At 43.0% G+C, this 17,500-nt stretch overlaps 1 protein-coding gene across 1 annotated transcript in view; it reads left to right on the top strand.

The window, feature by feature from the left end:
- man1a1 (mannosidase, alpha, class 1A, member 1) overlaps positions 1 to 17,500 on the top strand; it is a 94,086-nt gene that overhangs the window by 59,711 nt on the left and 16,875 nt on the right. Inside the window, exon 5 of the mRNA XM_034579393.1 lies at positions 14,685 to 14,779. Coding sequence (XP_034435284.1) covers positions 14,685 to 14,779 — 95 coding nt within the window. The remainder of the gene's footprint in view (positions 1 to 14,684; positions 14,780 to 17,500) is intronic.

Genomic DNA, 17,500 nt, shown 5'->3' with positions numbered 1-17,500 from the left:
TGATATTTTGAAAAGTTTCCTGCTGAATATTGGAGATAAACTCTGGTTTTTAAATGACTTCTGAGTCTTTTTTTACCTCTTTAAGTATCTTTTTATCTTGAAGAACAGACGCTCAGGCTGAGGAGTGGGAATGAAATATGCTTCCAAGTCAGTGAAGCATCAAATATGCAATTTCAAGGAGGGGGGAAAAGTTGCTTGTGTTGTGCTGAAACCAGCGTGTAAAGTCTACGTAGTCATTGTTTTTCCAGAGCTGCATTTCCAGAATCCGTATTTTACAACCATTAGGATCAGACCCAGGTTGTTAAGTACCCAAATTTTCCTTTAACTACTTTTTAATTTCCAAAAAGAGGAAAGGTTTAGAGATAATAACTGAGACAACAGCCTGGGAATCAGCGCTGTGGCCGTTTGGAGCGAAGCATTAATCCGTTCATTGGTACATTCTCCCTAAAAGGTATGCTAATGTAAATCGTCTCATGTGGAAAAACTCATTTAGAGTATCTCGGGACAATAGAACTATTTACTAAAAAAACTTAGAACGGCAACTTCACAATGTATTAAACTTCAGGATCATTTATGCTAAATAGTGATGTCTCCCATTGGTGTTGCATTAGAATCCTTTTAATCAGGGTAACATCTTCCCACAGAAGATATAATCACTCAAAGCACAAGTACAAGTACATCATGTCCTTCATATCAGAGGTAACGCTGCCCGGACATGTTCCATTTTAATAAAAGACGGCTTCAGAATCATTTTTTACCCTTGAAGCATATGTAGTATTATTAAACCTTTACAGTGTTTGTGCAGAGTCAGAGCTGAATCGTCGGGGGGGCCTAAACTCTGACAGTTCTGCAGCAGTTTATTGTTACAAACCCCTGAATTGTCCTTTTGGAGTTCATGTGTGTTGCTCTGTTTCCTCTTCCTGTCAGCTGGCCCCTGAAGGGAGCTAATCTGCTTCCGATAGCCGCACTCATTGGCCTTTATCTCGTACCCTGCGAGGAAGATAAGGCAAATAAGCAATTTGCCTTGTTAATATACTCTGTCGCACACGCACACGCATCCAAGCGTGCGTCTTTTGAGTGACGTTGGAAGCAGAACAAGAGCCTCTCTCCCCGTGCTCTCACATTTTGAGTATTATCAAACTGATAATCACAGATTATCCGTTGACTCTGACGTTCCTTTTGTTCGTCTCTCCCCTCGCTGCTCGTATCTGCAGCTCCTCTGCCTGTCACTCATTCTCATGTCTTTTTTTCTCCTGTTGTTTTATGCTGTTTTTGTCTATTTGTGTCCCTTAGTCGTTCCTTTGTTGGCGCTGAATACATAATTTAGAGGTAATTTGTTGACTTTTATCCTGAAAATCTGTTCCAATGCAGCACATTCTGTCCAGCAGTGACATGCTGCATAGAATGAAGTCTGGAGTGTCGTCCTTGCACCTTATTTTGTAGAATGGGTCATTGCTGTGTCGGAGGTGGAAGGACAACCCGGAAATTATGAAAATAATAATAATAATGATTATACACAGCCTTTCGAGGTATCCAAGGCCACTTTGAAAACAAACCAGAACAAGGACAGAACAATAATAGTGGAAAATGCCTTTTCAAAAGCCTTTGTGAACCATCAATCCTCCAACACTGGAATCAGAGACCACCACTGAACCAAATCAACCACAGGAAACGTGAAAAACATGGGATTTATTTATTTGATTTGCAGTAAAACGTGCATTCCCCTCTTTCTTCCTGATCCTGGCACCTTGATTCCCATGTGCACCTCGTGGAAGATTGATTGGGTGGCGTCGGGACCGAGCTCAAGGGGAAACACGACTGGGACAAAGCAGAAACACATAATTATTATTATTATAGAAAGTTTTGAAAGTGGCTCCAGCCGTCCAGCCTGCTGAACCTCCTTCTACCTATGTAACCAAGGTAATTAACAAACTTCCATTGCCAGAGTTTGGACCACGCAGCTCGTTACAGCCCAATATTTATACGTCTGGCCTCGAGGCTTCTGCACTCGTTTCGAAAACAGTTCCAAGCAAATGCTCTGATTAAAAACCTATTGACCCAAACAGTTTCCCCCCCCCCCCCCCCCGTACAGCATGTGAAATACCAACCATCCCAGCACAGCATAGTGGACCCTTGTGTGTGTGTGTTTTTTTAAATTACAGCTCCAGCAAGCGTGATGTAAATGTGGCATTAGGATGCAGCCGGGCTTCACTCCGCTCAGCAGCATGAAAAGACCAAGAGAGACCCGGGGCGAGGCTGCAGGGCTGCAGACCCATTAGGCTGCGTAGACGCTGTGTGCAGCTAAGAACAGTTGGCCGAGCAGAGCAGAGTTAGAAGGTGGTTTCGGGTTTGTGTTTTTTCGTCATTGAAATCAACAATTAATCAGTTTTTACCTGTTTTTTTAATTGTATTGTCCTGCTGTTGAAAATACTCACAAGAAGACAAAATGTGCAGTTTTAGTTTTGGTTTGTCACCAAGAAAACACTACTTCAAGTTCCAGAGAGTTTCTCTAAATCACACGTGTCTATATTCAGGTTCCCCCTCGAGCAGCCGTATTAATAATATCTCTTGCCCTTGAAGAGCAAAAGAAAATTTGACATTGCTATATAGAGCCGTGAACTGCACAGAGGGAGGGGTTTTGTTAAGTCGGCTTTGCAAAAACCTCAGACTTTAAAACAGAGAAACCACTTTTTATGAGTTTGTTTCTTTCAGCCATAACCAGGATTGTTACATAATTTTAACCATGGAATTTTGTGTATGCACGCATGACAGCAAAGTAGTAAATTCAATCTAAACCATGATCTTTTTATAACGATACCCAAGTAGATTTAGGGCTTGAACCCAACCAAACCTTAACTGTTGCATTGGGAGATGATAAAACAAACGTATATTTATAATAGTGATTATTTTTGAAGGCACAGACCGATGACATTCTTCTGTCGATGAGGGAATCAGATCAGAAAACATGCTGAGAATAGACAAACAATATATTTAGTTTGTTTTCTACGTCTTCTTTGTTGTGGTTTTTAAAGATTTCACTTCTTTATGAAGCAATAAGCTTGTTGCTGAATTAAACAGGGTGGGGATGTTTTGAAAGTATCCAGAGGTTTCACATTGTTGGTTTTGGTATTTTTTTTTAAAGAATTCGTTTTACAATAACAAACATGGAGCCGATAAAGTTTTTATAATCTAATAATCCTCCACTTAATACCACTTTGTGTTTAAAGAGCATGTAGAAAGGACCACTTTACACAGCAATGAAAACACAGAGACCAGTTCCTCTGAATCCAACCGTGCGTCTCTCTGACCTCAGCGTCGGGTCCAGACCCAGAGCTCCTCGGGTCAGGGTCCGACTCCGAGTGTGTCCATATTGTGTTACTGCGCCGGAAGACACAACGATTCCAACATTTCATTGGATGAAAGAGCGGCGTTGCCCCGCGGCCCTGTGCCTGCGAACCCTCCACCAGGCGACTCGCTGCTCTGCGGGACTTACGGTCCAATTACATCAGCCCTCTCCCCGGCTTTGTTAGCAGGCGTCTGTGAGCCTGAGTGTACATCTGTACATCTGTGTATCTGCTGAGGTCCCCTCTGATGTCTGTTTGATCTGAGACTGCTGCTTTTAAGGGCTAATGCAGAGGGCCTATCTTTTCCATCCTGTCGAACCTGGCTTTGAAAAAGGAGGAAAAGTTAGTGTGTGTGTGTCTGTGTGTGTTTGTGTGTCTGTGTGTGTGTCTGTGTGTGTGTCTGTGCCGTCTAGCTGAGCAGATCTGAGGGTTTCTTTCAGGCAGACAGCAGTTTGACAGGTAGCTTTGTTTAACACTTGCACTCCACACGTCCTTAAAGGTTTTTGTTCTCGACTCACTTGTCTGACTCCTCGTCCTAAAGACTCTTTTATGTTTTTCCCAACAATACGTTTTTTTAAAACCAGACTTCACTGCCTCTCTCACAGTCGTCCTTCCTGTTTGTGGCTCTGCGTTACCCATCCTGACCTGATGTTGAACATAACACGACATAAAGGGAACAGATCTCAGCTCTGCAGAACATTTCAGTGTCTCTCAGCTCATTGTTTTGATTTTGCGGTCCACGATTTAATGGCTTTGGCTCAGGTCTCACCGAATCATCAGCAGTACGTGCTCAGCAAAACTCAAAGGTCTTTGTCAGACCTTTATCTTGTAATCTTTATGATGTGAGGATGTCTGTGTTGTGTTTACTGCTTGTTCTGCTCCTAAAAGGGGACAAAATAATTCATTAATCACTTTAACCTCTACAAATCTTTAGGAATTTATACAAAACTATTTTCTTTTAAAAGTTTAAACCCAAATTTGCTTGTACTCATTATTTCATTTCTGTTTTTTATCATCTTTAGGACACTTGTCTTTGTATAAATGCTGCTACATGATTTAGTTCTTGTCCAATTTTCCTTCTGTATGAAGCTGAAGGAGTAACACATTTTTCTAACCGTATTAAAAATCGTGTTAAACTCAGAGAGACGGCACCGTTTTGTCAGTTTAAAGTAGATTCCTCCCAGCTGTTGTGATTTTTAACTCTGCCTGAAGGAAGCCGTGTAGAGTTTGTTGACTTTTTGTCTAAATTTACCAGCAGTCAGATTTAAAAAACGGTTCTTTGTAGACTCTCAATCTGTCACTTGTAAGATCCTCCTCTGTATCCTCGCACTTTTTTTTTTTATATCTCCTGACACATTTTTTTGAAGATATTTTGATTCCTCACTCAAAAAAAAAAATAAAAAGGCAAAACTCACCCAGTGACATCTTCCTCTTCATCAACCCCACGGTGGAGCGGCGCCGCCTTCGGGCTTGAAACTCATTTTCTGAACGCGGACCCTTAACATGAAGGCCTCAGCTGCAGGCCTCGGCACTGACTGACATTTGCCTGTGAATCTTTGACATTTACACAAACATCCGAGTCTATTTATTCTTTGGCTTTTTTGAAAAATTTGGTCTCTTACTGATTTGTCACAAAAACTAATTAAACTGGTGTCAGCCCGGGTCCCTGGGTTCACGCTGGCATCGAACCCCCCCGCTGCCGGTGTGGTTTTTTTAAATGCCGAAAGTGGTTAATGACGACGTGGACGCGCTGCCGCTGCCGCTCGAGCCGTGACACCAGTTTGGTCTTTGCAGCCTTTGGCCTTGTTGAACAGTTTGAGTGAGTATTTGACATTTTCCTCTGGATGAAAGTCTTCCCGGGCTCCGGCTCACGCTCGCCCTGCGACAACACCGACTCTCCCCCGGGACGCTTGAATGGCACTTCACTTTTCTCCGACCTGCACTCGCCCGCTCTGATTCGCAGCCTCCTCCTCATTTCTACTCTGAGTCTGTTGTCTCGGGGAAGAAGGTTCTCCTGAAATATTCATAGTTGTTTGCGTCAGTTCGTTTACTGCCGACTATATTTGTCCGGGGTGGACGGTGCAGCTTTCCGTAACACTCTGCGCTCGTCCTGATGAATCCCCGAGTGGCTGCAGGAGTAAATGGAAAATCTCTCAGCTTCCAGTAAGGAGCCTCCTCCTCGTTGTTTCCAGCAGCCTGAGTGTTTGTGTTTTGTGAAGTTTTCAAAATGATGTTTACGCTTGTGCTGTCACTTATTGTTTTAATGATGATTCAGCAGTGCTAAGCAGGCTAAATTAGATATAATGAGCTGGATAACAAGCAGCTGTTCTACCTCAGATTAAAAAAATATTTAGCTGCTTATCAAATGCTTGTTATTCTCAGAAATAAAGACGAGTTTAACACCACAACCTTCACTCGGGAACAAAAATCGGTCTTTAAACTTAACATAAATTATGTGACATTGTGATAACGTGAGAATTATCTATTCAGACTGATTTGTATGTTTTTAATACATATTTCCTTTCCCCATGAAAACTTTTATTTTACAGAAGCAAAAGTTCAATATATATGTTTCTTAGTCACAAGAATTTGATAATAGGATCTTATGAATCACATATGTTGCCTGATTATATCGATATCGGAAAACTTGAACACCCAAACATCCATTTCAATCAGGCTCTGATATTAATGGATGGAGATTGACTCGAGCGCAGCACTGAGCTCAACTTGCTGCTCGTTGCTCACGTTGCAGTTTTTTCTCCACAGGCCAAACAGGCACTTCTCCGTCTGTAACTTTCCAACTGTGACGGCAATTTTCTATGTAAATTCCCTCTCATCGCTCGTCTTCATTTCCATAGCAGCGCCGTCAGAAAGAGCCGACTGTGGAAGGCGTGCCAAGTCAGCACCGGCTGAGAGAGCTAATATTACCGGGAGTTGATGCTCACTGCGTGTTCGTGCACGTGTGTGTGTGTATTGATTGTTATTATTATATTAGAGCTGATATTGACATGAAGGACAAAGCATTTTTCTGTCTGAGAAGGTTTTTCTTCCTCTGTTGTCGAGTGTCAAACTGAGGAAAGACTTCCAGCAGTGAGCTCGGAGGAAACTTCTCACGTCCCTGTTGTCTCCGTTTGATTGACGTTATCTTGATGAGCCGACATTTGTCTGCCTACTTGAAGTAAGAAGTATTTGCTGTGTGCGGCATCGTGGTCACGACATTCAACCTGAAGAAATTTGTTTAACTATATTAAAATAATAAGCAAATGTTGCTGCACAAGGACCCGGGCCTGTTTTGAATAGATTGAGTGTGATGAGATTTCAGACCGGAGCTTCAGGTTGTGTTGCTCATATTAAACCAGGAAACTTTGCCCTTGTTGTAAAGGTACAGGAAGAAATGATCAAAAATATTTAATGAGAGAAGTATCGAGAGCAACAGAAGGAACTCTTCCGGTAATACTGCTCCAGGAAAGTTAATTCAAGAGGAACGTGGTAAATCTGCATCCGCAACTCAGACAGAAGATGTAGGAAAGGGAGTCGAACTTTAACGTTTGGCAAAAAATGTCTAAATCGTGGAAAAACCTTTATGCTAAATTCTAAACCAGCTGCCAATCTGTTGATTTATAACCTTCGTCACTGACGTATAATATAAGGTTCACACACAGAACATATGCACACACTCTGTTTTTATTAATCATCCCCTTCCTCCGACACCTTTTACACCAGTAATAAACCCTATGTGTGTGTGTGTGTGTGTGTGTGTGTGTGTGTGTGTGTGTGTGTGTGTGTGTGTGTGTGTGTGTGTGTGTGTGTGTGTGTGTGTGTGTGTGTGTGTGTGTGTGTGTGTGTGTGTGTGTGTGTGTGTGTGTGTGTGTGTGTGATATCACAGCTGACACGTTTCCCACATCTGAACCCAAATTACAGAATATTTGATTTCCCCGTCTCTCTCCATTTTTCCACCCGGTGTCATTAACATTCACGCAGCTTCACCTGCAGCTCTCTGGTGGTTGAAGTGGGAGTCGGAGGATAAGAGATATTCTTGGAAGGCACAAATCTGCAAAGAGCATCTATATGTGTCTTAAGTAGGTATATGACATCCTTCCATCTCGTCCTCTACTCTTTTTTCCTCTCATCTCCTTTTCTTTTCTTTCCCATCACTTCCTCTACTCTTATTCTTCCAACCCTCTCAAGTTTCCTCTTCTCTCCGTGTCCTTCCCTTTCCTGTTTCCTCTCCTTTTTCCTTTCCTGTTTCCTCTCATCTCTTTCACCTCGTTCTCTCGTCCCCTGTCCCTTCCTCTCCCCTCGTCGCTCTCCCTCTCTCCTGTCTTTCTCTCTATTCCATCTCTTTTCTCTTCTCTCCTCTTTTCCTTTACAGTTTCCTCTCCTCTCCTTTTGTTGAATTATTACCGATTTGTTGTTTAATTTATTATTTCACCCTTCATCCTGGGTTTTTCCTCCCTGAAGCAACTTATTCGAAAGAGAGAGAGAGAGAGCGAGAGACACACTGTCGGGTAGTGGAGAGGCAGACGAGAGCAACCATTCACACAACAGCAGGCTTCTTAACCACTGAAAGCTGTCACCTCCTCAGTGTGTATCTGTGTGTGTCTGTGTGTGTCTGTGTGTGTGTTAAGCCTCTTCAATACAGCTGTCAGCCTCCGTGCGCTCCTCATTCAGCCGACTCTGCCCCGCTCGTACTCTCACTTGCCCTTTTCCTCATTTAGTCTGCGCTCATCGTTCAGGTTTGCCTGCTCGGATCCATTAATTCACCTTTCAGGGCTCTTTCTGACGCTCTAGAATTAGAACAGAATGGATTACGAGACGTGATCGATCGTGCTCTTGAAGTCAACATAATAAATTAGGACAGTCCCGACTGAATAAAGGGTCGAGTCACCATGTCTGTGCATTTATCTCAGCAGGAAAGTAGGGGACGCATCTAAAAACCTCTAAATGGAACTGAGGATGTAAAGTGTTGATGAAGATGTGCGTTTTGGGTCCTGGGTAAAACTGCGTCCCACGCTCCAGTGGTCCAAACCTTCATTTCAGTATTTACCTTGGGTGTAATGATTCTGAGAGCAGAACCAAACAGCTTCAATTCTCTTTTCATAGACAGAACAGTGACACCTCGACTCGCTGCAGCTGCTGAGCTCATTATATTTGGTCACGTAACACAACTCGTTTCACAATCAACTTTCCTACAACACGTTTGATTCACAAAAGTTAGGCAAGTTATGCAAATGTCGTCTCTGAGTTCGTCGTTACGTCTTTTCTGCCGCGGTTCAGTCACTTTGCTGTCGAAGTCATCCGGGGTTTAACAAGAGCTGAAAGTTAAAGTGAGCATCGGACTGAGGTTCGTCACGTATGCGGAGACACCAACTAGATGAAAGACAAACGTGCTCATTAATGTCCCTCTGCGTCTGCTCGTCACGTCACGTCTTCAGGTTTCTGTTTTCTCAACAGGCCAAAAAATATCCGTCAAAGCTGGTTGAACCTACAAATGCTGGACGATGTAATGACCAGATTTTTCCAATTTTCTTTGTGTGGCCCATAAAGGAAGCGGCAGAAAGATTAATTTGATACACAAACGGAAGTGGAAGAAAGAGAGCGAGTTTCCCGGACTGAGAGAGAGGAAGAAGGAGAATAAATCACATGTAAGGAAGTCTTCAGCAGAGACGGCTGATGTCGGGGAAATAAGAAGGACGAGGGGAAGGAGGAGTTGATGAAGGGAGGAGGAGGAGGGAGATAGAGGGGGCAGTGTGTCAGGGAGGAGGAGGAGGAGGAGGCAGGCGGTGGTGGTGGTGGTGGTGGTGGTGGTGTCGTGGCTCACTCCATCCCCACGGACGCTGCTGTAATCTGGGCCACATGTCTCACAGGCCTGCTGGTCGCCCGGAGGCCTGGCTGGGTGATTCATCTTAGTTAGGAGGCTGTCCAAGAGACTCTCCACGGACTGCAACACATAACACACACTCTGCCAGTGTTTCTGGATAGAGAGATGGAAACTTGATTAGCTGCACACAACCACACACACACAACCACATACTTTGCTAAAAACCTTGTGAGGACCCTCCAGTGGGCAGCACCTGAGTCCAAACACAATCTATACCGTGGTCCAGGTTTAATCCCACTGCCAACACCTCAAAGAGAAAAGTCCTATCCACCACCTTGGCCTTATTTCTGTGTGAACATCTCTCTCTCTCTCTCTCTCTCTCTCTCTCTCTCTCTCCCCCCCCCCCGGTGGAGAAGCTGCAAACATTGAGTTTGACAGCTTAATTTTGACCTAGAAAAAAAAGAGCAGTTGACAGAACAATCAAGGGTTGAATCAAACAATTACTTTATCATAATTTTCTCTGTTAAGTGAGAAATAGTTTGGTCTAAAAATAGGGGGAAACATTCCTCACTCTTTCCTGGAGTCAAAGATACAAAGTTTACTGTCATAGAAGATGAAGAAAACCGGTGAATATTGGTATTTATGATGCTGGAAGTTAAGATTATTATTATTTTATTAAATTTCTTTCATTTTGAACTTCACATTTCACATCTTAAATCCTGCTTTGTATTTATCAGACGTCTGAGGAGGAGCCGCTACAGCAAATCAAATTCACTTCACCAACGTTCTGTGATATTTTTCATCCAGTACACATCTAAAAAATAACTTTTAAACTTGATGTGCATGTTGTTAACCTAAATGTTTTGTCTAAAAATGTAATTCCAACAATAAATCAATAGTAACATATTATTTCGGACCATGAAATTCAATCCAAAGCTTTAGAACAAGCACATAAACGTAAGTTGAGGTTGTTAAGTTAATAATTCAGTTTAAAATACACTGAAAGTTCCAGCACAAACGAGTAAGAGGATTATGAGAGCGAAAAACAAATCATCAGTTTGAGGCACTTATTGAAAATGTTAATCTTCAAGTGTCAACAACAATCATTTTTATTCTCACTCAGACTCGATTACAACCAGAACCTGTATCAACAACAACTTCCTCCTCCACTGGGAGTTAACAAATACAAACAACATTTTCAATTATGATTTTATGGCATTAACTTTTTTTTTTTTGTTTCCAGTTCCATTTTAATTTGTCTGGATATTTGGGAAACAACAGGGATTTGTTTACGACCTGTGTGATGATGAGCCGCTCGTACTGTTTGCTCTGCTGCCGTCCTCTTTTTATCGAGGCTGCTCAGCTCTTACATCCCAGTAATTACATCGGTGAGAGCTTCATTTTCACTGTAGCTGATTGAAGCGATGGTCAACGTTACTCAGGATTTTAGCTTCCAAGACCCTGGAGTCTCCCCGTGAAGAAGCATCTGTTAGATTTAATGCATTCCCGGTATTTTATTACAAACATTACAGGGGATACTTCTGCAAGATTAACGCCGACACAGTCTGCAACTGCCTTGAAGCTTTTAGGGAGACGTGTTCTGCTCATATTCAGGGGGATGACTTTAATTTGAAAAGGTTTATAAGCTTTGAGGATCAGAAAACATCACTTTTCCTCGTATTGTCCGACGCTGCAGCTCCTCTTTTCAGCCTCTGTCTCAAACACTTGGTTTTGGCTCCTGTCTCTTTAAGACCCCCCCCTCCCGATGAAGCCCACGTCTGCTCTGATTGGCCAGCTGACCCACCCTGTTGTGATTGGTCAGCTTATTTTAGACTAGTCGCTTGGCATTGTGATGTCATGTGACACAAAAAACTCAAGTTACGCACCAGAGGAAAGAAAAACGAGAGAATAATAATACATCTCCTTTAATATTGTGAGTTTCTCGGGGGTTTTCACTGACGTCAGATTCAGCTTCTACAGTTTCTGAAATTTAAGTCTTTATTGTTCTCAAGGACAAAAGATGTGCTCCTGACAACGCCTGTGTTTTATGCGTCACCGAGAGTTTGACCTTGTCTCATTGTCTGTGAGAACCGGTCTTTACCCTGAGGAAATAATGTACCAGAGTAAAAGGTGTATTGACGTAACCTGCCTCACTTACTTCATTTAGTGATCTCCTGCAATAAATGTCTCCACAAAGCCTCCAGGGAACTTACCCGGACTCGAACTGCTGCTTTTACATGAACTACTGAGATAAAGAATAATAATATTGGCAAGAGAACAGGATTTATAAGTTGTGTGTTGCATTGTGGGTGTTGGTGATGGAGAAACTTTCCCACTAAAAAAAAGTTTTCTGTTTCGATGTGTTCGGAGGTTGAAATAGTTTCTGCTGTCTCTTATTTTCTTTGTTCTAACCCGAACCCTGTAATCCTAAATTCAGGGGTTAACTCTAAACCCCAAAATACCGTCTTGAAAATACCACACAAAGACGACATAACCGGCCAAAACGTCTTGACTCTGTACCAACGCACTATTTACGCACACGAGAAATAAGAGGGTTTAAGAAAGAACCTCAGCTCTAACTTTGTGTGAATCCTCTGACCTGAATCATCACCACAGCGACCTACTCCTCTCCAATAATAACACAACTCACCGATGCACTTCTGTTGGGAATCTGAGCACAAGAACTGTAAGGTTGTTAATTTCCCTCGTAGTTTATTATTTTGTTAGAAGCGCCCCGGGCGTGAAATGTGATTTACCAACATCAGTTTTTTACTAATGACTTCAGCCATAAGCTCTCTGTATGTGCATGTGTGTGTTCCTCACTTCCTGTATAATTCAGTTGCTTATTAAAGCTCGTTGGCAGTTTGCTTGATGGCCTCGGACAGTGGGTGTGTTTAATTTATTCTTCTCCGCGTCCCTGCGAGTGTTTTTATTCTTCCCCTCTGTGTCCTCCTGGCGTTATTAAAGACATTAATCACGCGGATCTGACGCCTTGTTACGACACACACACACACACACACACACACACACACACACACACACACACACACACACACACACACACACACACACACACACACACACACACACACACACACACACACTTACGGGGGGGGTAATGAAATGTCAACAATGCCACAAAGTTCCTTGGCTTGACAACAATACACTATAAAGACAATAAAATAAAATCTGGTGTGAAATAATGAGATCTGCCTGTTTCTCTGATATCCCAACATGTTCATTATGTGAATATAATGTCATATTATTACAGCTAATACCTGTTAGCAATCTGTTGCTTTTTAAGATAAGTTAAGATTTGATTAGATGATCATTTATTTAATCCCACTATGGGGAAATTTGATATTTTACAGCAGCGAAGGGGGAAAGTAAAAATACGGACTCGGGAAACATTACAAATAAGTAAAGATACAAAATAAATACAAGGAACTATAGAAGATAGAATCTAAGAGTTTATCACTGTCTGATTATTCTCCGTCCTCTGAGGTGACAGACTAGTTTGGGTCAGTTACTGAAGAGGCTGAAGTGACGTAGCTCCACACGAACCAAAGATCGAAGTAAATTACATCTTTTTTTGAGGTTGCGATCCTGTGAGATCAATCGATCGCCCCCTGGTTTTCCTCAAACACATAAATTACACTTTTTAGTCCGAACTAACCTTTTCCTGCCCTTTTGCTTCTGAAGGAAAAGCTGCAGAGTTTCCACCTGGTCATGACAAGTAGCCTCTTGAGCTTTTCTTCTTCACGTCTGTCTTCGCCCTCCCTGCCGCTGTCTCACACCCGGCTGAGTGGTGGATCCCCGGGGGAACAGAGCTGCCAGTGCGCTGACATTGTTGTGTATGAGTGTGTACGACAGATACTACCACACTGAAAACAACAAAGGGTGGATGATAACAGCAGTGAGGTCTGCACGCCTGTAGATTACAAGTGGGAATAAGCTACAGATGAGAATAGTGTCGTCGACCTCCAGTTAAATGTGTAAAAAACATTCGGTGACACCTTCAAGTGGTTAATGGTTGTTACCTGTTTTGTGAGTTTTATGTGTTTATCAGAAACCTAACACTTGAATATCCATCAGTGTGACTAGAACTACTTAAAATGAAATGTATGTGTATTTGACTTTTTAGTTTGGTCCATGTCCACATCTGCTAACATGGAGGAGGTGAGGTTAATGACCTATGCTGCTGCCAGCCTCCAGGGGGCGACTGAGGTGCTTTGGCTTCATTTGACATAGAAAAGACACACGTGGGGTCAAAGTGTAGTTGGTCAGTTGTGTTGATTTTAACCGACCTCTGGATCTAAATGATGTTTAGTGAGTGGATTTGTTTCCTCTGAACATTTAGGTTGAAGAATGTTTTGTTCTTATCTTTCATGATATTTTTTGACACAGGCTTGGTTTCTCTCTTTTATTCCGAATTACAGATTTTATTTTGTAATATCTAATGGAGCTAATCAGCGCTACATAAGCATTTCCATTATCACGCCAACAGCGAGTGGAGAGAAAACCTGTCTAGTGTAAAACCTGTAAACCTTGGCAGCCGCAGCAGTGGAGCGCTCCACCTCATCTCAGGCCAGATCCCATTTCATCTTAACTGCTCGACTAAGCTCGTGCCAGGAGCCAAATATGGAAGCACTTCTACTTTCACTGCCAACAAAAATCCGACTCCTATGAGACGCCGCAAACCCGTCGGCGAGAGCTGCTACTGAGCCGTCCGGTCCAATACGCCGACGCCACGCTGAGACGGTGAAATTCCACCCGATGGCGCTTTAGAATCGAAGGTAGCGTCGTTCAGATGAAACCTCGTGGAGATCAGTCGTGTTTCATGAGACAATCATCTCAGGGTTTTGTTCTGGTCCAGTTACAGTTTCACCTGAATATTCATGAAGTTATTTAAAGCGGCACCAGGCCTCGACTGCCGGATCCAGAATGTAGTTGAAGATTCTCTGACGTAAATAATTTAACTTCAGCACTGAAATTCTGTAAACTGGTGTCAGTTCAGTGAAGAACACAACCACATGCTCAGAATGGGTTTTATCTAATATCGAGTTTAAGCGTTGTTACCTCTAGTGAGCGGAACCGTTTAATTATCAAAATATTGTCATTTGTTTTTAGGGAATGTTGATTTTTAGCAGCAAAAACAAAAATCCACTTGCATATCTCAGGCTGAATAACTTGATTTAGTGAGTCTGTTTGTGTCGAAGACCCCAAATGTGTAAAAGAGGAAACTACTCTGTGTGCATGGTCCAGTCACTTTGCTCATTTAGTTTCTACAACTTTAAATACAGTCAGATCGAGACTGATTCTTCCAACACAACACGATACGACTTCATTAATCCTCAAGGCAACTTGGTGTTAGTGTAATTGAAATGTTGGACAGATCTTTTCTTTCCCCCCTTGTCGTGTGCACGGTCTTCATCAAGTGTCGGTCAAGGAAATGTAAAATCCTCTTTCCAGCAAAGATCAGAATTAAATACTTTTCTTTTGTTTCTTTCTTGTCTCAGGTTTTCCGTAGAAAGGCGGTGGAGCTGGGTGAAAAGCTGCTGCCAGCCTTCAAAACGCCGACTGGCATCCCCTGGGCTCTGCTCAACCTCAAGAGGTAGGACGCACACAGACACACACACACACACACACACACACACACACACACACACACACACACACACACACACACAAGCAGTCCAAAGCAGTGGTTTTGAGGTTTGATTCTATGAAGGAGCTCTGTGGTCTGACGCATGATGCAACGTTGGCAAACACCGACTCGGTTCCAGCCCTCACACACGGAGCTGAGATGTTTCAGATTTACATGAGCGAGCCGACCTGTCAGACAGAAGATGTTTGGTTCTTCACCCAGGACCGACCGACCGACTGCCAGTGGCTGAGCCCTGAAACTGAACTACACTGAAAAGACTAGAACACACACACGTGTCTGACTCAAGTTACCAGTGTTTATTATCACACTGTGACGCACTGCTAAGCGGTTTCCTCTGGTGGAAAGACAGAAAGACACAACCCTCCGTCTCTGGTGTGAGTCAATTTGATTGATAACATATTTCTTGGAGCATTGATTCATACTAAAGCAGACGTCCCCTGTCAGTGCCTACTAACACACTGGGCCTTTAATTTACAGTCACTTTGAATTAAAGTGCTCAAATATGAAGCTGCAGCATATTATGAAAGCTGTGGAGTCAGATGGAAATGGGGAAAAAATTTAAAGTCCTGTCATTGTTCTTTTATAGCATCATTTCAATTAATCAAATATGTTATTTGGGCTTTTTATCAACCAATAAATATTGAGAGGTCATAACTTGTACAAGGGCTTCAAACTAGCAAAGTTTCCTTTAGCAATAAATCAATATTTGATACACAAATGTATTTATCAATTAGCAGAGTCTATATATCATAAGTATTTTTATTAATCATTTTTATAGTGATGTCTAATATTTTCAGGACGTAGCAGAGAAATCAAAGTATCTGTCACTGAGAGGAAACATTACCAGCACTCAGTGGTCGTCCGTCCTGTTGTCCTCCAGTCCCCCTGTCAGTCATTCATTATGGGTGGGGTGGGGGGGGGCACACTTTTTATTTCCCAAATTTTCTTTATATCTTTCTGTCCCCAGAGAGGGACACGGCGCTCCGACTGTTTGTCTGCCGTTAATTAAAAGGCGGGTTGTCATGACGATAAACATGCTGTGACAAATTCATTTTCCTCCTGACTGTGTGGGTGAATAGACCCTGCTCTCCCCCCCCCCACCCCCCCGCCCCCCAGTGTCCTCCTCTCTGGAGTGGGAAGCACCCATGGGAGAGAGACTGAGTGTGTAGTGTGTCAGTGTGCGTGTGCGTGCGTGTGATCCCCTTGAGCCCTGAGCAGATTGGTGGTGATGATGACTTTACCTGCATGACTGAGCTATGATGGCCCAATACACACACACACACACACACACACACACACACACACACACACACACACACACACACACACACACACACTTTACATCTTCGCTGTGTGTGGCTGTAGGGGGCGCTGTTGCTTAGTATTAGTGACAAAATGTTGCTTCAGTATGGAAACATTTGTATTTTCCTGCTTTTAAGTCACGAAGAACAGTTAAATCATATAAATAGAAAGTTCAGACACAGAATCCTTGGTTGTGGTGTAAACAAATAGACTGTACGTGTTAATCACTGGGTGCAGGCAGAACGAGTTGGATGCAAACGGATCCAGAGTTTCTGTAAGTTAGTTGAGAGGAAACATCCGTGGAGCACTTCTGAAGCTGTGGGACTTCCAACATAACCTTGACCCAGATGGAAGCGGCACGAATCAGTAAAACACACACACAGACACACACACACATGCAAACGAGGCCCAATTATTATCTTTCCCTTCATCCCCATCGCTTCCTCTCCTCCTTTTATTCCCAATTCTTTCGTTTTCTCTTTACTTCTTTCCACAAGCCGCTCCTCTGCAGCCCCCTTTCCGTCCGTCCTCTCTCCATCCGTCTTCCCTCGATTGACCCAGTATCTCCTTCTGATTCAGGACATCATCCTGTAGGTTCCCCTCCTTGGCCTTGTTCTCTTTATTCCCCCTCTGCGTTTTTTTTTTCATCACTCTCGCCTGCAGCCGTCCTCACAGCCCGAGAGCGGCGACGAGGAAATGAGGACACGGTTTAAAAAACGTGTCACTGCGTCGACACCGACTGAACCCTGTTTGCTCACTCGCTCCGTTTTCATGTTCGAGAACAAGATAAATGTCATTTCTTCACTCTGGTGAAGCCGGAGCAGCTGTTTCCACTGAAGCTATCGGTTATCATCTATATATTTGTCTGGAGAAATCAACGAGTCCCAGGTTAAACAAATGGAATAAATGTCGTATGGAAGGCTGTGCATGTTCACACCATCTTAAAGGACCTGATGTGCTTGTGAGCTCTAAGAGGTTTTGAGTGGGGACCACACAACCCAGGTGGTTTCTCTCCGCAGACTTGTTTGGGAGTGTTATGGAAACCAAATGTCCCGTGTGACGATCGTTACTTCACTAAATCTGTTTCTCCGCTTGCTACTGGGAGCAAAGGTTTTCTGTTTCTCTGGCAGGTGACCACTGGGGTCGCGCTCGGACAAAACAACACTAATAATCCCATTTCTTTTACCAGACTCATCATCCATGAAACAAACCAGCAACATGAAGGGTTGTTTAGTCAGGAAAGAAAGTCTTGGACTTATTTATTTGTCGTCCAGTTCTTTTATATTCAAAAGACACTTGAAAAAGCCTCAACTCGGCCGCTTGTGATGTGATAAATCAGGGACACAGTTAAAGAATCTGGCGCTC

The sequence above is a fragment of the Hippoglossus hippoglossus genome, chromosome 24 (genome assembly GCF_009819705.1).
Source record: "Hippoglossus hippoglossus isolate fHipHip1 chromosome 24, fHipHip1.pri, whole genome shotgun sequence".
Taxonomy (NCBI): Eukaryota; Metazoa; Chordata; class Actinopteri; order Pleuronectiformes; family Pleuronectidae; genus Hippoglossus; species Hippoglossus hippoglossus.
Note: the sequence above shows the minus strand (reverse complement) of the source record. Positions and strands in the feature narration are given on the sequence as shown.